General features: G+C 44.6%; 2 protein-coding genes across 2 annotated transcripts in view; both read left to right on the top strand.

Annotated features, from left to right (window-relative positions):
- Window positions 1-15,217, top strand: part of THADA (THADA armadillo repeat containing) — a 152,066-nt gene extending 136,849 nt beyond the window's left edge. Inside the window, exons 37-38 of the mRNA XM_054280582.1 lie at window positions 13,078-13,244; window positions 14,399-15,217. Coding sequence (XP_054136557.1) covers window positions 13,078-13,244; window positions 14,399-14,737 — 506 coding nt within the window. The 3' untranslated portion in view covers window positions 14,738-15,217. The remainder of the gene's footprint in view (window positions 1-13,077; window positions 13,245-14,398) is intronic.
- A 4,018-nt stretch (window positions 15,218-19,235) lies between these two features.
- ZFP36L2 (ZFP36 ring finger protein like 2) lies at window positions 19,236-21,594 on the top strand. Its single transcript, XM_054280584.1, has 2 exons — window positions 19,236-19,320; window positions 19,845-21,594. The coding sequence occupies exons 1-2, from the start codon at window positions 19,270-19,272 to the stop codon at window positions 21,252-21,254; spliced, it is 1,461 nt and encodes a 486-aa protein (XP_054136559.1). The 5' UTR covers window positions 19,236-19,269; the 3' UTR covers window positions 21,255-21,594.
- Window positions 21,595-24,607: the final 3,013 nt, after the last annotated feature.

Genomic DNA, 24,607 nt, shown 5'->3' with positions numbered 1-24,607 from the left:
GAGAATACCAACATACATACCACCTCTGAGAAACATCAGGAAAACGGGCATGTGCCACGTTCTCTGAGGCTTAACAGCTATAGGATCACATAACCTGTGTTAAGGAAGGGCCTTTTAGAAAAGATGTTCACAATACTGATTTCCATCCCCTAAAGCAAACTCCTTGGGGGTTGGACTGGATGATCTCCAGAGGTCCCTTCCTTCCAGCTGTGAGGGTTCTGTGAAAGCAATGTGTGCTGGGTAGGTCACTTTAATTAGGCAAGATCATACTCAGGTGAGCAATAGTCTTTAAGGGTATGTACCAAAATACAGATTATTTGATACTTTGGAGTCAGTGACCTCATGCTCCCCTAAAGCAAGGTCAGTACAGATCTTGGAGTTCAAATACAGTAGGCGTAGGGAGAAGCCTAGGGATAAAATGATCTCAGGGGTGAAGTATTACTTACATGCACACAGACTGAATTATTTTGGGCTGGTCTGTAGAACTCAATAGTGGTTTCTTTTCAAATTCATAGGAGTAGAGGCAATACAGGCAGCCTTTGCTTGTTAGCTGCCTTTTTTTGAAATGTGTTTTGGTTTTTAGCATGGACCTCTGTGTGCTGCTGTGAAAGGCTGTCACAGGGCAGAGGTAAATTCTCCAAATTAGGGTTTTTACTTGATTCTCACAATTTGTGATTAAGGCTCACCTAGTGCCATGGCAAGGTTAAGTAGAATGTGGCCTTTGCTGAAGGAAACTCATTTGAAATACAGAGATGGAAAAATAAGATGTTAAAGACAGAAAAAGTCTTTATGCTAAAGACACATGTGTCAGTCAGTGTGTACTGTTACTTCAAATGGCATTACTAAGTGAAAAAGGTATAAAGTTCCTTGAGCTGTGAAGTGAAGGAAGCATAGGTTTGGTAGGGGTTTTTCTAATGGATTTGTTTTGCAGGTAAGTGGATTTTCTCATGTCTGATGACTCAAGTTTCATCCTTTCAATAGGCACGAGTGCAGTAGGGTCTCTCTTCTTTACCCAGTTGGCTATTTCATAGAAATAAAACTTAGTGTTTCATATTCCCGTATCCTTTTTTGTCAAACTGGATCGAAACTGGCTCACAAGTTGTAGTGAGAAACACACACACCGAAGTATGCCTCCTGATTTCCTTATTTTGTTTAAAAATGGGGAAAAAATCCCTTTGATGTTGTTTATTCTTTCATATTGCCAGTCTGATTCAATAAAATATACTAGAGCTGTTATTTTTTTCGGTGCACTGAGTGCTCCCTTGCTCTCTACCTGCACTCATATTTCATTCTCTGTGGTTCTTTCACCTTTTCACCATATCTTGAATTGACCTCTGTAAACTTACAGCCTTCTGCTTTTCTGTCTCATTTGTCTCTTCCTGATTTGCTTTGTAAATTTAATATGTGAACTGAATATTTTTATAAGGAGTGCTGATGGGCTGTTGTTATCAGGGTTGCCTAACATACATGACTCATTATAAAATCCTGGTTTTCAACTACTTGTGTTAATCCTTGCTAGTTGGTACTGAGATTTTTCTGTATTGTGAGTATTTTTTGAAAACTTTAATTATTTGGGGTTTATCACTGTAAACATGATCCTACATATGAAATTAAGAGGAAATGCTATATTTATGCAGGCTGTGAAAAAAGTTGAAGGTCTTTTCTTTGAATGCTGTTACACATGTATGCTTTGGTAATGCATTTCTGGTAAAATATGTACAAATTTGACTGAGAAATAGTACTATAAAATGCTGTACTTTTCATATATATATATACATACACACACACACACACATATACTCAATAGAGATTGAAAGGAGCCTAAAAGCTAAAACGTCTGAAGATTTTTGTGTTCACAAAGCAGCTTAAATGTCTCTGCTCCTGAAATGGTTACCTGATTCTGAGCAGGGCTCCTGAGGATGCTCAGTGCCAGAACAGGTCCTCAGGATTGTGCAACTGTGGCTCTAGGTAGCTCTGCTCCAGGCCGTCTTTAGATACTTGAAATGATGAAGGTATAGATTTCTTTTCCTTTTTGGACCTTGGCAAATTATACATACATGTTGCCATCTTCCTCCTCCAGCCTTTCCCCACACCAAGAATATTCGGCAGATTACAAGGTCAGGTATCCAAATGTTGGGAAATTCAACTGCTACCTCAGCTGCAAGTTGAATGTGATAAAGAGAGTAAGACCAGGATTACAAGAAGGGGCATGCCAAAGCTATTTAGTTTTGCCCTTGTGATTTTGCATTCTGTCCCTGCCTCTCCCAGAGAGCTGTTTTGTGCAGCTAAGCAAGTCATTCCAAGCAGAGTTGGGAAAGGAGGTCACCATGCTGAATGCTTAGCTGGATACCTTGCAGGCATGATTTGCAGGAGTTCAGAGCACACACAGGTGAAGCCAGAGGGAAGTGCATTTTGAATATTAAAGCATTATGGGGTGCTGACTCCTCAGTGAAACAAGTCATAATGTCTCAGATCAGACATCTAAAACCAGTCAAGATTTTTTAATCTTCATGACTGTCTGCTCTTCCTGCAGAGTAGATAGTGCCATTCCTTCTTTCCATGCACATGGTTGTAAGTGATTTATGAAGCACTCCATATCGCGATGAATGACTGAGAGCCCCAGGTTACTCAGCCATTCTGTCTTCCTTGCCTACTTAGAATATTTTGGAATATTTTAAATAAGAAAGGTTCCAAGCCATGTATTAAATGTGTAGAGAACAGAAAGAGAGATTTCTTCCCTGTGATGGGGAAGTCCCTGGTGTTGCATAGTTCATGTCTGCATTACTGTGTGAGACACAAATGTTTTCAATTTTTGTCTTTTGCAGGGAACACTTCCATTCAGCACATTGGGGAGAGCACTTAGCACTTAGTTCCTTCTCAAGTTGAAGAGGCACAAACTAATTCCTCAAACAACTTTGAAGGAATGGAAAAGACAAATGTAAAATCTGTATTAGACAAATATATTGGTATCTGTGTTGGATTTTCTGTTGAAGAACTCTGGTTACCAACTGAATACTGCTTATCAGTCAAAGAATTTGTGTATATATTTACACTTTATGCAAAACTAAGCAGCTCCTGTTCCTTACATAAATTTACTTGGACAAAGTCCTTGAAGTAACTCATACAGATCAGTTACATGTCATTTACTTATCCACCTGAGCATGCCAAGGCCTCTGGAAGGCCATGTCTGCTGAAGATGCAGGTGAAGTTGCAGGGAGCCACCCCACCAATATCTGAGATGGAGATACACTATCCAAGTCCCTTGGAGCTTGCCAGAGGATGCCCTGATGACAGCTAGAAGATTCGTAGCAAATCTTGGACCAGCTGTTAACACATTCAGACTACAGCTGTATGGAAATGCCAGAGCCTGAGGTATTTCAGTCAGAGAGCTACAAGTAAGTCATGCGACTTCCAGAGAGGTGTAGACCTGCCCATGTAAATAGAAGTGCCCTGGGTCACTGAAGGTGCAAAATCCAGAAGTCACCTAGGTGGCAGGAACTGTGTGAAGGAGAAAGGGTGTGAGCCACTCCTTAGGATTTCTTTAATGTGAACATCATGTTGGGAAGAAACACAGAGTCCTGATTCTAGAAGTGCCTCAGTTATAACAGGATGGTTAGGATCAGCAGGTCTTCAATGTGAATCAAAACTTGTGGTAGTAGAGTGAGGAATATGTATGTGTAATCTCATTTCAGAGTATTTCTGAAAGAAAGGGCAAAAACCAACTTGCTCTTGAGAGAAATCACTGGTGCATCATCTTCCCATTGAAAAGAGGCAGTGGTTCTCTCATGGAGTGGAAATGCTCTTGAAAAAAATCTTTAGAGATAGATATTTTCCATTCAGGATTGAGACTTGGGGCTGTTTACCTGTTACACACCTGCAGGGGAACTGCCCCTAAGTTCTCCTTAGATCACTGCCCCTAATGACCTGTAATCACTGAGTTGTTGAATAGGATAAACAGCACCTGCCTGTCTGTTTGACTGCAACTCAATAGCCTGGCTGACTTTTTTATTGGAATGTCAGAAAACTTACAACAGATCCCACTATACTGCATTGAAAGCAGTTTGCAAGTTGGCATTGGAAGGTGTTTTTATCTTGACAGAAAAAAGCAAGAAAATTATCTTGGGCATTTGTACTTAGCACCTACAGTGTGGATGTTTTGTGGTCCTGGTAGCTTCTCACATTTCAGACCATTTGCAAATTTAGTTGTATTTTCACAGCATTGTGTATCTGTGTCCATATATCAGCAAAAAGATAAAAATAATGTGAACTGTTCTTTACACACATTTCATCCCTTAGATGACATCTCAGTAAGAAAAGACAATCTGGACTGCATTGGAAGCTTTTCATGTAAGGGTGGCTGGGCTTTTTTTCCATCAGGCATTCATGTAGTTAATGGTTTCTGTGGCATTTTGCTCTTTAAGTGTATTCTCTTACATGGTGAGGAAAGGGGTTTAGAAAATTGGCCAGTAAAGAAGTTGAGACTATATTATGAATATTGTTTACATTATTATACAAAAGGTTTATGGCACTTTCTGTAAGAGCAATTTTATGGCCACTTCTTTTTGAATGTCACCCTCTTTTAACAAGTAATATGAAACTAAGATAAAAATGAAATATAAACCATCCTAAAAACAGTGTCCCCCCCCATAGCATTTTATAGGAGGTATCAGAAGTGATGCAAAGACTGAGTTACAGAGGTTTCTGAGTTGGTGGTTTTTTTTTTGCTATTCTGCTCAAAAATGCCTTCCTTCAGTAAGTCACACATGCACTTGAATCAGATGTGTTGTAGTAAGTTAGCAAGTGTCTTCTCTGCTCAGATGTGCTCCATAGCCACAGTTTGCAGGAATCTGCAAATCTGCCTTGTTCCACCCTTTAGAGAGAACTGCTGGAAGAAGGATGAGAAATACCAATGTAAGGTAGCATTTAGGAGAAAGTGTAGAACAAGATCAAAACATGTTGTAACCTAAGAGACCTTGAAAATCAGAACATTTTTCAATAATGTAAAATTAAATTCCAGTAATTCAAAAATGCAGAGTTTCCTTACCAGTTGTCATCAGCTAAGTCAAGCTTGCATCTAGAATGAGAGTTATAGTGCCAAAAAAGTTTAGTGTTGTATCAGTACTCATGTAGAAATAAATAGCATTTTTATGCTTGTTTTTATGTCTTGCAAAAAATTCACCAAGATACTGTTAATAATTCACATGAATTGGCTTAATTAAAGAAGGAGGAGAGAGAACTTTTGCATTGAGACTTATAATTGTCTTAGCAAAATTTACTGGTGTTTCTGGAACTCATTAAAATCAGTGGGTTTTGCAGGGGGAACTTTATATTACATCTTTTTTAAGAATTATATTTTATAGAAAATGTGTGAGTACTGTGATTTTTTACTTTGTATTCCCAAATTTATGTCAACACCTTAAAAAGTTGTTGTCAGCCCACTTATACAACATTAGATCATCACATGGATGAAGGAACTGTTTGCTTTCTAGAATACAATGCCACTAATTAAAGTTGAAAGTGAATGGACTGAATTAGAATCAGCTCATCCATCAAAGACTGGCTACTGATTATTTACTGACAGTGCTTCATTTAGCTCTATTAATTACTCAGTGGCACTGTTATGTAAAGGTCATGCTTGAAAAATTAGGAAAGAATACATGAAAAATTATTTTATGCACTCAGTGCTGGAGTCTGAAAGTGGTAAATGTTAAACAGAGTGTTCATGTGAATAACCTATTAAATGTGCTTTTTCTTATCAGCATTTTAATTGTGAGTGAGTAAACAGGACAGCAGCTTACAGATCTTGATAGGCTCCTCATGCAGGCTGTGATGGTCATGGCTGTGGCTCCATAGCAATAAAGGAAAGTTTGCCTTTCTATTACTGCTTTTTAAATAGTTTCCTTTTTATTTTTTTTTGCTCTGCCCAAATTATATGCATAATAATAATAATAATAATAATAATAAGATTTTTTTAAAGTTTTTGTACTCATTAGCCCTTCTTTCCTTATTCCTTTATCCTTTAAATAATAAGCCTCTTACCATCATTCCCCAGATGTCACTCTAAAATTCCACCTATGATACAGAAGTAAATGTGTCTCCTGTGTTCCTACAGCATACAGCTCTTTCACATTTAGTAATCTCCATCAGTGTTAAGCAAAAACTTAGTTCGTACATGCAGTAACAAGAGTCTTCAGTTATACATTTAATTCTAGTCATTGATAATAGTTTAGAAGCCCTATTTACCTTCATTTTTTCCAGTAAGTACATAATTTGACTTTAAAAAACCATATGTTCTCACTGGCAGTGTTTTAAAAATTAGCTGAATAATATTTTTACCTTATAAAAGGAAAAGCATGAGTTCTGTGGGTTTAGGCAGGGGATACTGTCTTTTTGCTGTTTAAATTAGAAAATGGCTCGGAGTGGGGGAGGCTTTGCAAAAGTGGTAATGTAAGAGGTAAAGTCCAAATGCTCATTTCCTCTGACAGATCTGTGAGCTGTGGTTGTTTTGTAATAAAACCCTTCGTGTACAGGAGCATGGCTTACATGGGAAAATCTTATGTATACATACATATATAGTTAAAAAGGAAAAATAATGTAGTTACTGAGTTGAAAAATACTCTTCGGTTCACATTCCAAAAACGGCTTGAAAAGATGATGAATATGTGTGTGCTCTTTTGCACAAGAAGGGACTTTAATTTTCTGTTCAGTCCTGAGCTGTAAGTTTCCATGCTAATCAGACATGTTATTAACTCAGATCTGTTTATAATCAAAGTCAAAGCTGAGAGCAGCATCACCGCCGCTCTAGTCAGGGACTGCGACTATTAAGAAATTAGTTTTGATTAGTTTGTTTTGTAATGGTGTTGTGTTTTGACATCGTGTTGTGTGATGTCAGGAAGGGCCTCTTTTTAAAGCCATCCTGAAAAAACTTGGCTATAAAACAGACTCAGGCAGGGAAATGGAAAACATATGAAGCAGTTGTACGTCATCTAGGGAATGGTATTTCTCGAGAGGATAGAAATGATCTAATTGCCTTTGATTTTATGAAACACTATGAAAAGGAATCTGCTTATATATTAGATTTTACATAAATGGTCATTTTAAAAAGTGGAAAGTTTGATGTTTGTAACTTAAATTGACACAGTGCAATTGCAAGAGCCATCTGCCAACCATCCAGATGCAACAGTTACCATTTCTGCATTTTCTTTCTTTTTATTTTTGGTTGGTTAGTTTTTTGGTGTTTTTTTTTTTCCTTTTGTTTTGCTTCTCAGCTATCTTCTTTTAATCCTAGTGCCCAGAAGGGTGATACTGTGGAGACTGGGTGGGTATGAACACCCCTTTACTTACTTTTATTCTGCCCTGCTGTTTTTTCAGTGGTAGCATTTCATGTCTGGTGACACCTATGCAGTGTCTTGCTGTGGAGTTACACAATTCCTGCCTACCTCAAAGCAGAACGTATTTCAACATAGGAATTGCATTTTCTAGCCTCACTTTATTTACCAGCTCTTTTAACTCTTGGGTTGTGCCAATGGGATGTTTTTCTTTCTTAAATTTGAAGGCTTTTTAAATTTTATGAAGTCTAGGCATACATAAACACAAAATTTTAAGTAAAAAATATATCTGTACCACTGCCTCACTCAGCTCTCTTATATTTCATATGCTGAGAATAGAATGAGTTTGATTATTACTGAACACCAAAAGGAAGACAATCTTTATACAACAAAGAAGTGATTAGTGTTTAGGTGAAATTTTCCATTTGCAAAGGTAATATTACAGGTATTAGTGACCGTGATGCTGAATCTGCCATCATTTGGATGAAACCTGATATCTTGCTTGATACTCATCATCTTTTACAGTGATGTATCAGAAAACATGAGATAAATCCCCAGTTTTGCCAAGCAATCATTCAATGATCTTTGTTGCTTTAAAGATCCATGCCTTTGTCAACTTTCCTCTGAAGTTTTCCTACCTCATTTTACTGGGATGTTATGAAGTACCATAATGATAGTGATGTACTAATATTTATAACTTTATGGACAGCACTTTGTGCAAGAAAGTAAAAACTGTTTTACCAGTTCAGATGGTAATGGTCTACCTAAAATACTTTCTGTAATTTCAGTTGAAGAACACACCCTATATATTTTCCTTGAAAACATCACTACTGTTGGTATACTGTTTTTTTGTGAGATTTTATCTCTGAGCTGTTATACAAAGCTTCCTTGCAGATTCACTTCTCTCTCTTTCCTCCAAACACAGTACATATTTACAAAAATTGGATTGCTCTTTGATCTAGAATGAACTTCAGTTAACAATTTGTGGTATAAAAATTACAAAATGCTGTTAGGCAAGGAATATGTTCTGCTTTTCTCGTTTGCCTATATTTTATCATGGTTGTCCATAAAATATGTGCATATACGCTCTTAATACATCCTTTCAGTTCCCCATAATATCACTGAGGCTTTAACAGAGAACAATTGTATAGTTGGAGGACACGTAATAGGCTACTAGAAGAAATATTTACATCTGGCATGATCAAAGCTTTTGGACTATATGAATGTGTATGTGGGAGGTCTAATTTTTATGTGGGCGGGTTCACAAAGACCAAAACACTGCAGTACTTAACCCCTTTCCCTTTATGAAAATTCAATTCCTTAAAATGAAGAAAGTATGTAGTACCTGATTCTTATCTTTGTTTTTCATTTCGATGAGTAGTATTAACTATTCTGCTTGTAACTACTTGTTTTAAGTCATAGAGAATTTTTTTAGTATTTCAGCCCCTGTAGTGGCTTATTTACTAAGATGCTTATCTTGCTCATGATGTTTTTGCATGTTGGAACATATGCACATGTTCAAATTTAAAGAAACTCATATTTTAACACAGTTTTGATAGTCTGTAGAACTGCTGTTGAAGGAACTCTGCTGTATTTTTGATTTATAGCACTAGCTGCATCTTCAGGTTTTGTTTTTGCAGGTTTTGTTCTTCTGGCAGTAATCAGCTGTGAGCCCTGGCTATTTGAATTGGTTTTTTATTCAGTTACTTTAAATAGTTGCATTATGAAAGGCTATTAACACTCACTCATTTAAATAATCTCAGCATTTTGTTTGCAAGGCTCTGATGGGGGCATTTGGGATGATAGCTGACCTGGGCTAGCAGCTTGCTGAACGGGGAGGTCTCGCTCTCCCTTTGGCTTCTCTCCTTCCTCCTGCTGTCCTGTGATCTGCCCTTCCCCGGCCCCCAGCCACCCCAGTTCTGACTGCAGGGCAACCAGTTCAGCTTGCCAGCCAAGCAGAAGGGCCCACACGCCAGAGCTGCGTGCCAAATGCCTTTTGTGCTCTTCTGAGCCTTCATTTACCAGGTGATCAGCAGAGTACCTGAGCTGGCTCCCAGCTAAGCATCAGGGGCCTGGGGGCTGTGGTGAAAGGGAAGCCACCTGCCCTTTTTGCCCCTGGTGAACTTGCATCTTGCTCAGAGCACTCTCTGAAGTCACAGCATGAGTCACAAACACAGCATCATGTGTAATATGTGGCTTCTTGAAAATCAGCCCTGCCTTTGCAGGCAGATGATGATGTGAGGAGCACTTCTTGTAAACAGTGAAGACTGTACATTTCTTTTGACAAGACACACACCTTTTGTGGGTATCTTTAAAGATTCTATGCATGCTTACAGCATCCCTGGCAGTTACTTTTAGAGTTGCAATAAAACATTTTCCCCCTGTAGAAGTGATTTTTACCTGTTAAATCATGGGTACCTATGTAAATTTGCTTGCTGTTACCCATTTGCATTATTTCAGCACTCCAAGCTTAGGAGAGTTAATACACTTCTTTTGGATTTATGCTATATCTCTTAATTATCCGTGTAGCATTGACTGTCCACAAATCTAATCCTGAACTAGTCTAGCATCAGATTTGTGTAAACTGATATCAAAGTCAGTTAATATCAGGGTGTTCTGTAAGTAACAGCAGCTGGGGAGCATTTCAGAAATCATGGAGCCATTCCTGATACTCTGCAGGAGTGGGATGGAATGAGCAGGTGGAAGTGAAAATTCTTCATCTGCCAGACACTGGTATGTTGTTGAGTCTCTGTGAGCACCTGAAGTACCAAGATACTCCTATACTAGCTTCTCTAACACAAAGCCCTTGCAAGGTAGGCATACTCTTAGCCAGATTTTGGAACCCTAAGTTAAAGTGTTTTCAAAGCGATGTTGCTTTGTTTTCTCTGGTCTCAACACCAGAACTGACACACAAGTTTTGTTGATCAGTTAAATGGCTGCAGAACCTGCAGTTCACAGAAAGGTGGTCAGTGTTCAGGATCTTCAAGTTTTTCCTGGGTGCTACATATCCTTTCCTGTATTCTTTTCTCTTTTTTAATTTGAAGAAGAAAAAACCAGCAAGAAAAAAGGACTTGCCATTTCCTTTGTTGCAACTTGTAGGATTCTCTACTAGACTGCTATACTCTGTGACCACAAAACTGCCTTTTCTTCTGTGTCATGCTGTTGAAAAACTGCTAGCAAGCAAGTTTAGTCTAAGCAGAACCTCAGCATTACTTGTTTTGCTACCTCTTGGTAGTTTTCAGCATGGTCACGTAATACCACAATTAGAGGCTCCCATCTATTTCTTGATGCATTTCTCAGCAGTTCAGCGTTCTCATCCACAAAAAGAGCATCACTGTATGTATTTATACTTAAGGAGACTAAATGTTAAAAAGGCCCCAGAACTGGCAGTGCTATCTATAATTGGTCCTCCAAAGCAACAGCTAACAGCAGTGGGAAGTATCATGTTTGGTTTCTAGCTCCCAGCATCACCTAATCTGCTAAATATTCCAATACAAATAAAGTGGCATAAGGAAAGAGGCCTTATATAAATACTTAAAATCTTAGGCATTCAGGAATCATCATAAAACTCAAAAATATCATAAGAATTCAAAAGAGCTGAGTTTAAAATACTGTGTTTTGTAAGCATTCATAACCAGGATGTTTGCTTCAGGCTCAGAACACCACACTCCATTTTGATCTCTGTTTTTTCAGCTCTGAAGATTGCCAGTATTGCTGAGGTGTCCCTATTGCACTTGAATGAAACTGTTTCCTATCTAAGCCTAAGCAAGCCAAAACAAAGAAGACAATCACTGTGTCCATTATTTAGAGTATCAGACTGGTACCAAATGGGACACAGCAACAGGGAAAGCAAGTTTAAAAAAAAAAAAAACGAAACCAAAAAAACCCAAAAAACCTCAAGCAAACAAACACACACACCCCCCAAAAAAAAGAAAAAAAAGAAAAAAAAATCCCCAACAAATTCCTGGAAAGGAGTGTCATCAAAAACGATACTTAAAAACCCCAATGCCTAAAATAAATGGGATGGAAATGTCGCACTACACCACTTCTCAAGCGCTCCCTCACAGAAAAAACTCAGGGGTGTCCTGATAATATGATAATTCCTGATATGAAGAAAACAGATTTGAACACTTGATTTTGCTGTCTAGCAGAGACAAACTGTGTATGTAATATTATTAGTGTCACTAAGAGATTGACTGCCTGCCTTCCTGTTGCTTGTTCAAGGAGATTTCCATTTACCCTCATCTAACTCCAAGATAAAGAAGGGACCATCTGTTCCTTCTCCTTCACTCCCTTCCTTATTATGGTCCTTTGTCCTCATCATCTCAAATACTAATTCATTCTCCCCAATCTCCTCACTACATTGCCTGGTCTGTCAAGTGCATGTACTCATCTTTCCATCGGTCTGTTGTGCCCTTAGATGTTTCCTTACTCTTTGGCACGTGTATTTGCCTAATCCTGGTGTTTTAATGTGAGTTTCTCTGCTGTGCCAGTGTGCCCCAGAAAAGCTGCAGCTGTCCTGAGGCCTTGGGAGGGGTCACAGCACAGGGGTCCATGCTCTAGCTCTGAATGTGGGTTCTGAGGGAGAAGTCTTGGTGGCACTGCTGTGCCTCTTCCATGTAGATGGTTGTTTTCCTTCAGGAGAAATTCTTAAATACAGTCACAAACAAAAAGTAAGGTGTGCCTTTCATATCTGTGTGGATTCTTACCAAATTCTGACTGTGCTGTGTTGTCTGCTCCCAAATTACAGCCATCAAGAATGGCATGTCCTTATGTACCACCACTTAGACCATTCAATGAACATTTTTCAGTTTGCAGGTAACTATGGACAAGGATTAGTTTTGCCAAAATCCTTTTTACAGTAATAGGGATTTTAAAGAGGCTTGTCCACTAGCTGTCCTCTTCTGGTCCTCTTCCTGCAGCCCTTTTAAAAAGAAAAAAAAATTGCATTAAAGTTACAAGGGAAGAAAATTACCTGTGGACACACAGGACTTGTGGCATTTTTATATACTCTGTTTTCAAAGCAGAGTAGGACCCAGAGAGTTAAATCACCATGACCCCAAATGAGAGCAGTGAGGAAGTTCAGGGAAGAAATGCAGTGTGGATGATAGCTTTGTGTACAGCTCTGGCATGATGCCAAAACCTGTATAAATATAGCGCTGTGATGGGGTTGTAAACAGTGTCTGCTTTTCCCTTCTCAAACATCTTTCCTAAGCCTGTCTTCGTGCCTGATCTCTCTTACATGTGTGTGTGTGTGTATATGTATATCTTATTATATATAAAGAGATTACACACTGCATAATTACTCATTTTATATCCAAGCCCTTTAAAAACATATCATGTGTTGTAGGTTTTGAGTTCCAGTGAAAACCTTACATGAGATCTACAGCATAGTTCTTGTATGGCAAAATTGGTCACCATGTAATAGTGACAGGACTGTGTGGAGATGTTTCTAAGAGACCTATCTGTATATTTAAACCCAGATTAATAAATGTCACTACATGGGCAGGAGGAAAAAAAATTAAGCATCAGCATTTTGAGTTGCTTCATGTATTATTCTGGAATTGAGTGAAGGCCCCAAGTGGCACAGAAGTAAACACCCATCTAATTTATTTGCAGTATAATTTATCATTCTGCACGTGTTTGTGTAAGTTCAGCATCTGTTTTCAAGAAATCATTTTTGTGCTGATTTTATTTGAAAGTGTTTGTGGTCTTGCTCCATATTCTTACACATATTTTCTCTCAACAGAGTTTGCCTTTAGGATAGTGAATGCTCCAATGGCCCTGGATTTAGCCTTTGGCATAGTGTGTGAGCTGCTCCAGCGGTGGGGGGAGATCCATGCTGGTGTCCCAGTCCTGCTGGAGTGGCTTTTGGGAGACACTGACCTGCAAAGAGATGGGGACACTTCTGCCCTGGTAATTTCAACAAGCATTGCTATAGCATGTTAGAAGCACTATAGTTCTGCAGTCTTGTGGTAGGAATAGAATGAAATGTCTCATCTGATGAAACCTGGTAATTGCTACTGCAGTACTAACTGATTTGCAGTCTTTTAAAGAATTCACATGGATATTATTTAGAATGAAAAGAGTTTTATGTCTGTTTCCTGGTAATACCAGCATAAAATTGAAGAGATCAATAAGCAAACATTGAAATTAATCAAGTTACTTCACAAGGCATTATTGACTGAAACATTCTGAGGCTGTGATGTAATTACATTCAGTATTATTGCAGATGATGGCTTCCCTTGAATTTAAACTGTTGTTGGGGATGCCAGGCACATCTGGGTATTCAAGAACAGTGTTCTACCAATGCTGGCTTTCCCAGAGATGGCATTTAAATATTTGGTAACTTTATGCCATCATCCATGTGACTGGTTCTGTACAACACATGAAACAGTCTTGCTTACATCAGTCATTGACTTCAGGATTGTTTCTGTAAAGCTTTGCCACACTGGTTCTGTGAAAGGTGTTACTGTATAAATACACTGTGTTCTTTTTGTCTTGAAAAGACTGGAAAAGTCAAAATAATGCTGTCAGGTAAACCAGCAGGAGCAGCTACATCTTTGAGAAGTTTGTTGGTAATTAATATGACCCATGAAATATATAATGAATGTTTTCTCAAGTCTGTAGTTTAGGTGTGCATTTCTGATGTTTGACTGACTGATGCAATTTTAATTTAATCAAGTCAAAAAGCTCCATGATATAGCAAATTACCATACTGCTTACAGAGGTCTTTGTGAAATATAATACTGTTTCATAGGGGAAGGCAAGCACATGTGAAGGATTAGGGCTGCTATTTACTTCCACTGTTTCCCAAGACTTGTGCCATAACTGCATCATCTTTGAGGGTAAAATTTCTTGGGTAAAGTAGGAACCTTTTTACTGTGTTTTCCCACACCTTTAAGAAAAGGTATATAAATGTTTACCTTGTTTTTTAATATAGAAAGCTGTTCTATGACAGCCTCAGTCATAATTTCTATATATATCCTTTTCCATATCTTTTATGATTTTCGTGTTGTTATCAAACCACGAGTCATTTTCTAATCACAGTTGGTTTTCTTTTTGTTAAGGAAGAAGATGATTCCCTGTTTGATAAAGGAGAAGTGAATTTTTGGGCAGAGAAGCTGACTCATGTGAGACAACTGAGTAAGCACCTTCTACATCTTGTATCAGTGACTCACCTCACCTTACCAGATCATGGGGAGCTTAATCATCTATCAGGAATAGCACTGGACCAAGCCCAGCGCATTGAACACCTTCTTGGAGCTCTACCTCCAGTTCCAGAGTTCGCCAGAACTCCAGAATTCACAAGATTGGCTATTCAAAGGGAGAGAATATCAGTCTGTCTTAAAATATTAAATCTGCTGAAGCCTGATGACACTTGCAAAAATGAAAATCTGGAAAAGTAAATTACTAAAACTTCATCCTCAGGGAGCTGCACACATTACTGGATGGGCAGGGAGACTGTATTCCAGCAATGTTCAAGGAATCAGGGATTGCTGTGATGACTTCAGGAAACCTGCAGTACCTTCAGTATTCAGGCTAGAACTACATTTTTTGTGTTAATTAATTGTGCATTGATTTTTTTTAATGGGACGTGCAGTGGAAGACTTTTCCTTTTAAATGCATTTGTTAATTTCATTCAGCTGAGCATTGTTTATTACAGCTACTGTAGGAAGTAAAGCAGCTAAATTTAATATTTTCCATTCATCCAGGTGCAGGCCACCTGTAGTTCTGTTATGTTTTGTTCCACATTTTTACCTCCTGTATTTTAATACCAAGAAAAAGTTTATTTTTTTGGTCTCATTTCAAGATGTAGCTTGTGACTTATGAAATTAATATGCTTTTTAAAAACCTTTAAGTGTTTCTAATAGAAAAACAAACCGTGACTTCTTTGTTTATGGCAATTTTTAGAGTATATATTAAATTTTTCTGCATTTTCCTCTGGAGGAAGACAAGGATTTTCACTTTGGTAGTAACCTTGTTTTGCACATTGAAACAACACTAGTTAGATTTCTGCATGCCACTTTTCTCCTTTAAATCAAATAACTACTTTCATAAAATGGCTTTGAAATGAAGACTTGCTGTGTTCAAAACGAAGCAGCTGTTCCATTGCAAACAAAACAGTTCCATCTTCCCTTCAAACACCTTGCTCTGCAAGCAGGCCTGGAAAGCGAGTCCTGCCGAGGAGCAGGGAAGGGTTCCAGAGGTGTGTCCGTGCTGCTGCCCTCGCTTCTGGGAGATGCTGGAGATGCTCCACCAGCTGGGGCAGCTGTAGGGACTGTTCTGAGTGCTCCTGGGCCTTGCTGTGTCTAAAGCACAAAAAAGCTTGTTGTGCATCGAAAGGTTTCTTTCTCTGAGCTGGAATTGGGTTTTGATATGAAAATGAGACATCAAAAAAAAATAAACAGTGATGTGAAAAGATTGTGTTACCTTCCCATAGCCAAGGGCTGTGACCGGACGTGTGGCAGGGCCCGCCACAGCACGGATGTGCGGCCCTGTACGCCGTCATTTCGGTGTTCTTGGAGAAGAAAATGTCCGATGAACGCCTGGTTGCTTTCAGCCTTTCAGCTGATGGTGATGAACGCAGTTTAGCCCCAAATCTCGGTGCCGCCCAGGTACTGCCCGAGCGCTTGGCCCGCGGCCGGGCCCGCCACAGCAGCTCGGTCGGTGCGCCGCGCGACCGCCAGGTGGCGCCACAGCACCGCCGCGCATGGGCCGGGCCCGCGCTCCCACCGGTATACGGGATCGGGATCCGGGAGTGCCGGGATCGGGATCGGGCTCGGCCCGGACAGGGTAAGGCTAGGGCGGCGCTGCTCGCAGTGCTGCGGTGCCCCACAGCCGATCGCTGCTCTCTTGACTGTAGATACTCTGCTCTAAGTAGAGCTAAGCTGTCGAGTTGGGTCCAGTGGACAGCTGAACGCTGCAGAGTCACCACTTAAAAAAACCCAACAAACAGAATTTAGGAATAAAAGTGTAGTATTTGCTCTAAGTTTCCAGGATTCAGTGTTACTTATGTAAGAAGTAATTTATGGTGCAACTTGAGGCTTCAGTAGGCAAAAGAGAAATGCTGGAATCTGAAATGATGTTTCACAGGATGCTCGCTATCCAGCTTAACGAGCCATGCTGTGAGTTAGGCTAAAAATTAATTTGTATGCATCTGGTTTGAGCTCCTGGGGAAAGAATAGCCCAGATTGTGTCTGGAAGCCACTCTTAAAAAAATAGTCAAGACCTGTACAATTAATTAACAGCTGCTGATTCTGCCACATCTTTCCATCATTTCTGAACTAGTGTGGCAACAGATTCTGTAGTAGGAGACAAAAAGAACTTTGTATGTATCAAAATCACCGTAAAGTTCTGAGACCTTGCTCATGTCAGTGGGTAGCATAAGACTATGTAGTAACATTGGCTTCTTTTTTAACTGGGTAGAATTTAAAATGCATATACATATATACTTGATACTGGCAAATCGATACATGCAGCCAGGTGACAGCACAGTTATAGACCCACAGTGACTGTAAAACTCTGTGAAGCCTTGAGGACTTGGTTAATCAGTTACCAAACAGCTCCAGAACTTGGTCTTCCTTATTGTGGTTTTAAGACGCAACTGGAACCTCTGTCATCCCGCTTGAGTTTATAAGAGAGCAAATAAGAATTATATCAGTGCACATACATTTCACCACACGGTGCTGATGATGGGTTACTGTGTAACTACTCAATGAAGAACCTTTAGACCCCGAGGAGCGATTGCAGGAGAGAGAGAGCAAAACCTGATGCCAGAGCCCTTATCGGCCGTGTGTTTGATCAAAGTCAGTTTATCAAAGTATTCCTCCCAATGGCGTTGACACATTGATCCGTGCATGATTGTCACAGTAAACTGTTCCCTCGGTTGTCTGGCGGGCAGGATCAGCTCCGAGGTGATGTTTCCATCGCAGAGTTGTGTGGGAGGAGGAAGAGTTTGAACTCGGGTCAGTGCGGAGGCGACTCCGACCGGGCCCGGAGAAGGTTATGGGAAGCGATACGCGTTATGGCAGCAGCCCCGCGTTCCCGTGTGCGGGGTAGCGCCTGTTGCCGGGCCGGGAGCCGTGGCCCCGGCGGGGCGGGAGGAGGGGAAGGAGCAGGAACGTGGGACGTGTCCCGGCACCGCGGGGCGGAGGAGCCGGCGGCCGCTGGGGGGCGGCACGTCCCCGCCGGCCGGCGGGCAGCGGGAGGGGCCGGCAGCGGGGCCAGGAGCCGGCCTGGCCGAGCCCAGCAGCGCTCGCCGAGCGGGGGACGGGCCCCAGGGGACTGCCGGGACGCGAGGTCTGGGCTTTCCGCAGCCCAGCTCCTCGTCTTTCCCGGCAGATTTCGATCCCGGTTTCCGGGCTCGGCCGGCCGTGGGTGGCGGCTCCCGGGCGGTGCGGGGTGCGGGCGGGGTCCCGCCGCAGCCTCCCTCCCGCAGCGGCGTGCGAGGTGCAGGACGGGGGGAGGAAGCAGAGGAACGCGTGAGCCTCTGGGCAGCGGGGGGCGAGCGCCAAACCCGAGGCGAGGGGCTCTGGTGACACCCCCGCCCCCAGCCCGAGGTTCCTTTCCTCTGCAAATGTGTTTGCACAGCGCCGCGCTCCTGCTGACGTGGTCGGGTTTGGTCCCTTGGAGTGCGCGGGACTGCCATCCCGGCTCGGAAGCTGAAGAGGATCAAACGCCTCTGCTGGCTTTAGCGGCCATAAAACTTTACACGTCCGTCCGTCCGCCTCTGTTCTCCTTCCCATTTGTCCCGGGGCCGAGCAAACGCGGGAGGGGACGGGGGTGCAGGGGAGCCGCCGCCGCCGTTCCCACGTCGTGTTTGCGCGGCCTTATCGGCGCGGGGGGGGCGGGGGTGTTTTGCACGGCGGCTCCCGGCCCGCCTTGGCCGGCGGCCGGCTCGGTCCCGGGAGGGCGCCTCGCCGCGGGCACCGGCGGGGGCGGGCACCTGGGGCGGCGGCCGGGGGACTCGGAGGGGTCTCACAGGACCTTGGCGGGGATGAGGAAGGAAGGGGCCGAACGTGAAAAAGAGACGTGGGAGGGCTGCGGGGTGCGGGAAGGAGATGCAGACAGGGTTAGGTGGGGGTAGTTTATCAGTCAGGCCGCTGGGAGGATAATGCCAGCTCGCCTCCGCGCCTGGCTGCCAACCTCTCCCAAACTTCTGAAAGAAAGTAAGCGCCAAACCCGAGCTCCCTGAAAAGAGGGAAGAAGCGGCGGAGCGCGCAACCCGCGCCTGGCCCCGTCCCGCCAGCCGCACCGGGGCAGCGCGGTCGCGACCTTTGTTTCGAGCAATTACGTGGCAAAAGTTTATTTTCGGCGGGGCGCGGGGAAGAAGTGTCCCGGCGCTGCCGCGCCTCTCCCGCGGCCCCGCGCGTCCTGCCCTCGGCGGAGCCGCCACCCGGCCGGGGACGCGGCCGCCGTGCGCGGGCAGCGGGGGCGTCGGGGAGAAGCGGGGCGCTCCGAGGGGCCGAGCCCGTAGGGCGCCGTGAGCGCTGCCTCGGCTGGTTCCCCGCTCCCCCCGCCTCGTCCCGCCCGCGCTGCGGGCGCACTGCAGCACAGGCGCTCCCCACGAACCTGCCCCGCCGCCGCTGCCAGCGCCCTCTGTGAGACTCGGGGCGGCCCGGCGGCGGGGTGGAGCGGGGCGGGCCCGGCGGGCTGGAGCGGGGCGGGCGGAGCGCGGCACCGCCCCCGCGACCAGCGGCAGCCGCGTTTATATGGGAGCGGCGCGGGGAGCCGCTGAGTTCCCGCAGTTCGCCCGCTGCTGTGCAGCCGCCGTCGCCGCCTCGGCCCGGCACCCGCCGTCCCGCCGGGAAGGAGTCGGGACCGTTTCGGATCTCAAGCAGACGGCCCTCTCCTATTTAGTCGTGGCTTTTCCAAACCCTCCGAGGAGAGCGGGATCTTTCGGTCCTTCCTGTATATCCGACCATTACAGGATCTAGAAATGTCGACGACACTTTTATCTGCCTTCTACGACATTGACTTCTTGTGCAAGGTAGGGACGAGCGCGTTTGGCTGGGCGGGACGCGGTCTGCCGCCATGTGCACAGCGGCGCTCCGGGCTACCGGGGCAGCGCGGCGGGGCGGGAGGCCCGTGCCGGGCCGGGCTGTGCGGGCGGGTCACGGTCTGACAGCCGGCCGGGGACAGCGGCTGACGCAAGGCTGCGAGCCCCGGAATGCCGCCCCATGTCCTCCCGGCGGCCGCGTTCGGGGCGGGCTGCTCCTGCAGCCGCGGGGGAGCCGGGCCGCCCTGCAGCCCCTGCCCGCATGTTGCGCTGTTAGGAGGAACTTTTGAAAAAAGTTGCAAATGCAGCAGAGCTGGCGCGGGAGCTTCTCCCCGGCGCTGTGCTGCCCGCCGGCGCTACCGGCAGACCCCCTTTGCGGGGCGGCCGGGCGGCGCGACCCCCGCCTCGGCTCCCGCGGCGGTGGGGAGCCGTGGCCGTGGGCAGGCGGTCACCCGCAACTCCCTCTCTCTCTCCTGCTGTCTCCCCCACCCCCTCCCCTCTCCCCGCCCCGGCAGACGGAGAAGTCCCTGACCAACCTCAGCAGCATGCTGGACAAGAAAGCCGTGGGGACCCCGGTGACCCCTCCCAGCTCCAGCTTCGCGCCGGGCTTCCTGCGGCGGCACTCGACCAGCAACCTGACGGCGCTGGCCGGCGGCTCCAAGTTCCCCAGCCCTACCGGCTCCAGCTCTTCTTCCACATCCTCGTCCTCGTCGTCATCCTCCTCCTCCTCCTCGTTCGGCAATCTGAAGGAGACGGGCTCCGGCGGAGGCGGCGGCAGCAGCAGCCCCACGGCCCTGCTCAACAAGGAGAACAAGTTCCGGGACCGCTCCTTCAGCGAGAACGGCGAGCGCAGCCAGCACCTCATGCAGCAGCTTCAGCAGCAGCAGCAGGCGGCCGGCAAGGGGAGCGGCTCCGGCGGCGGCGGCGGGGCCCCCATCAACTCGACGCGCTACAAGACGGAGCTGTGCCGCCCCTTCGAGGAGAGCGGCGCCTGCAAGTACGGCGAGAAGTGCCAGTTCGCTCACGGCTTCCACGAGCTGCGCAGCCTCACCCGCCACCCCAAGTACAAGACCGAGCTCTGCCGCACCTTCCACACCATCGGCTTCTGCCCCTACGGCCCGCGCTGCCACTTCATCCACAACGCCGACGAGCGCCGCCCGGCGCCCGGCGGGGGCACGGCCGCCCCCCCGCCCGCCGCCGCGGCCGGGCCGCACCACCACCCGCACCACGCGGCCCCGCACCCCGCCGGCAGCACCGGCGACCTCCGCGCCTTCGCCCCCCGCGAGCACCCGCTGGGCGGCGGCGGCTTCGGGCACCCGCGCGGCGGCGAGCGGCCCAAGCTGCACCACAGCCTGAGCTTCTCCGGCTTCTCCGCCCACCACCACCACCATCACCCCCCGCACCCCCACGGCACCGCCCCGCCGCCGCCGCCGCCCGGGGGCCGCCTGGACGCCGCCCTGCTGGAGAGCCCCGGCGGTTCGCGCACGCCGCCGCCGCCCGCCTCCGCCTCCTACTGCGAGGAGCTGCTCTCGCCGCCCTGCGCCAACAACGCTTTCGCCTTCTCCGGGCAGGAGCTGGGCAGCCTCATCGCCCCCCTCGCCCTGCACACCCAGAACTTCGCCGCTGCCGCCGCCGCGGCCGCGGCCGCCGCCGCCTATTACCGCTGCCAGCAGCAGCCGCCGCCGCCCGGCGGGGCCTGCCCGCCGCCCCCCGCCTCGCCGCCCTTCAGCTTCCAGCCCCTCCGCCGCCTCTCCGAGTCGCCCGTGTTCGACGCGCCGCCCAGCCCGCCGGACTCGCTCTCCGACCGGGAGAGTTACCTGAGCGGCTCGCTCAGCTCCGGCTCCCTCAGCGGCTCCGAGTCGCCCAGCCTGGACTCGGGCCGCCGCCTGCCCATCTTCAGCCGCCTCTCCATCTCCGACGACTGAGGGAGCGCGGGGCGGCGGCCGGGGGGCCCCGCGGCGGCCCTGCAAGTAAGTTACCGAGCGAAGAAAGCGAAACCTCTCCTTCCTCTCTATTTTTGGTTGGTTTTATTTTATATATCTATCTATCTATACACCGAGAGCTGAACAAAACGAGAAACAAAGCATTTTGCAAAAGGGCAAATGACACGAACTGAACAAACCTATTTTTATAGAGAGACCTTGGAAGAAGGGGATTTTTGTTTCGGGGTTTTTTTGTTGTTGTCGTTCTTTGGAGACAAGTTATGATACGCACCAGCAGCAGCCATTCCATCTGTGTTCGAAAAAAAAAAAAGAAACAAACAAACAGCATTAGAAAAGACAGCACCAGAAAGCAACAAACAATCCGGGGAGCGCCGGTTCGCCAGCCCAGCTCCTCCAATCCTGCAGACACACAGAAAAAAAGTTACAAACTAGTTTGTCTTTCAATCCAGTTCAAATAAAAACACAGAACATACTAAACCTATAAGCTTTTTTTTTTTAGGAAAAAAAAAAAAAGAAAAATCCAACATCCTGCCAAGAATATGCCTTGATAACAACCTTCTTTTTTATATATATCTATATATTATTATTATAACAAATGCTAAAACCTTCATTCCAAAGTTTAATATTGGTTCCATTGCCACCACTTAGTGGATGTTTGGCTTTTAGAACAATTTTTTTGTTGTTGCTTTATTTGGAAGCACTCAACCGAGTTTAGTTTGTAATTGTTGGAGAATAACTGCTGATTTTTTAAAATTTTTTTTAGCTGTTTGAGTTGATTGCATGTATGAGTCACTGCACACAACTCAATATGAAACTATTTAACTTATTTATTATCTTGTGAAAAGTATACATTGGTAATTTGTTCATACTGTATTTATCGGGTATGATGAAAAGCAATAGATATATATTCTTTTATTATGTTAAATTATGATTTTCATTATTAATCGGCAAAATGTGGAGTGTGTTCTTTTCACAGTAATATATGCCTTTTTGTAACTTTCACTTGGTTATTTTATTGTAAATGAGTAAAATTCTTAATTTAAGAGATGGTATGTAATATTTATTTCATTAATTTCTTTCTTTGTTTACGTAAATCTGAAAGATTGCATGGTTTCTTTATAGAAATCGGTCTCGATGCTGTGGAAGTAGTTTGCGGAATTTCTATGGGTTTTTTTTAGAATGTAAATGGTTGTAGCCCGTCCGAGTTGAAAAACGAGAGAAAAGAGAAAAAAAAAGAAAAAAAAGACTGACTTAGCAATCAGACTTCAAAGTGGCAAATCTAATTCAGACTTGTTAAAAATAACCAAAAAGTATTTTTGTTGCCTAACTCCACGAATCACACTGTGATATAGTCTCAAAGTATGTAGCAATAATTGGGGGTCCCAGTATTATGTCTCACAGTGCCTTCTTGAGGGTCCACGCTTGCCTTAAATATCTCTCAACCAAATAAGTATTTTTCCTAATGCTTGAGATAATTTGAATGTAGGGATGGGTTTTAAGTACAGCAAAATTTTGCCACTCTATTTTATAAGAACAGAGGCCATCTTTGGATCTGAAACTTTCTATAATACAGGAACATATCTTGTTTATTGAATTCCAAAACCTGTAATTTTTTTTTTTTCCTTATGTAGAAAGTTGGGAGTTTTCCAAAAGTTTCCTGGACGGTGGATGAATGAGCAGTAGCTTAGTTTTGTTTGTACATAGGTACAGATTGAGCACTATGTACTCTTTTGGACTACTTTAACAGAAGTATGTTTTGAATGTAACTAAAGGATAAGTCAACTTGAGTTGTAATATATTTTTCGGGAGTCAGTTCACTACAGATTATGTGAGACTGTAAACTTTGTACTGTAAATGTTTTGTAGTTCTCCCAATAAAATTTTTTGGAAAAAAAAAAAAAAATCAACAACCCCAGTAACCCTTCAAAGTGCCCTGGCTGCCAGGCAGGAGTGTTTCTTGCTGAACACCACCGCCCCCAATCACAGATATGTCTAGCTACAGATTAACCAGTTTGCACTGCTGCTCCTGCAGCCCTCGCTGGTCCCTGGCCAAAGTTAATAAACGCTTCCAGAAGGTTCGGGAATGTCAGCGCTGTACTGTATCCTGCTTTGCTTTCCTTTTTTTCTTTTCCCTTTTTTTTCCCCCCCTCAATTTTTTTTTTTATTATTATTTTTAAGAGGATGGAGAATCAAGCCTCTGCTGCTTCTAGTGTAACAGCTGGAGTGGAAAAATCTAGCAGTGGTATTTATCAATCACATCGCTTATGGGGCTATGTCAATGTGCCATTAGCCTTCCTGCCTTGTTTGGGCTAAGGAGGAAATGGCAGTTTGGGTAATAAAAAGCCATAATTAAGGTTTACCCTTTGTCCCAAAAGCTTTGTTCCTCTTCACTCACAGGAATGCGGACTTCTGCCTCAATGCTCCCATCACCCAGCTGAGGGCATGTCTGTGTTAATCGGGCTAGCATTAAATGTGCTAATCAGTTTTCAGGGCCTGGGTTTTAAACAAATTACCTTTTCGAGGCTGTATTTATATAACTAAATACTTGGCAGCCTGGGGACTGTGTGAGTATTAATACTGGAAGAATTTTAGCTAATATCTCCACAGTTTGGCACCCTATTCCAATCAGTCCCCTAAACTTTTAAGTCATGATTTCTACCAGCTTATTTTTGTTCTTTTGTCATACTACTAATAAATGTTGTTAACATTATGGCATTTCTGTGCTGCCTGGGCCGCCACAGCACTTTCTATAAATACAAGATAGAATGTAATACCGGTGCCATATGTTTGTGTAACAAACCTTGGACTGACACTTAGTTTAAAATTAAAACAAACGTAAGCAATGTATGACAACACAGCCCAGCTACAGCAATCACCTTTTTTTTAATGGATCCAGTCTGACTTTTTGGCTCAGAATTGCTCCCTTTGATTTCCAGACTGACTTCTGATGAAACTTCTTTTTGTTGCTGTCTGCACAGTGGCGCTGAGCTCTGATGGGTCCTTCCCCAGGCATCCCTGGTACAGATGCTTTGGCTGCAAGGAGCAGGCCCATGCCAGTGTTTTGAGGGAACAGAGAGTGGCTGTTGGTTTGACCGGTGTCTAAGCTGATGTCTTAACTCACTTTTGGGATTTTGAGATTAATTTTCACACTAAAACTGCATATACAAGGAGTGCATGCCTCATTTAATGTCAGATTTTCTTTCTTCTCTAGGTACAATTTTTGCTTCTCTCACTCACCCACCCATTTCCCTGAGCCTGCCTTTTCCTTGCCACGGTAGATAAGGACCTTATTTATTTTCTGTATTTCCCTTATCTGGGACAGCTGTACTCGCAACA

Source organism: Melozone crissalis, unplaced genomic scaffold (genome assembly GCF_028551555.1).
Source record: "Melozone crissalis strain CALT ecotype California unplaced genomic scaffold, PUWL_Pcris_2 ptg000027l_1, whole genome shotgun sequence".
NCBI lineage: Eukaryota > Metazoa > Chordata > Aves > Passeriformes > Passerellidae > Melozone > Melozone crissalis.
The sequence above is the reverse complement of the archived record's forward strand: the minus strand, read 5'-3'. Positions and strand labels throughout refer to the sequence as shown.

Excerpts from the sequence above, each read along its gene's own strand:
- ZFP36L2 (XM_054280584.1), top strand. The coding sequence starts at position 19,270 with ATGTCGACGACACTTTTATCTGCCTTCTACGACATTGACTTCTTGTGC. Across the intron at positions 19,321-19,844 it reads ACATTGACTTCTTGTGCAAG|ACGGAGAAGTCCCTGACCAA; the intron begins GTAGGGACGAGC and ends CCGCCCCGGCAG.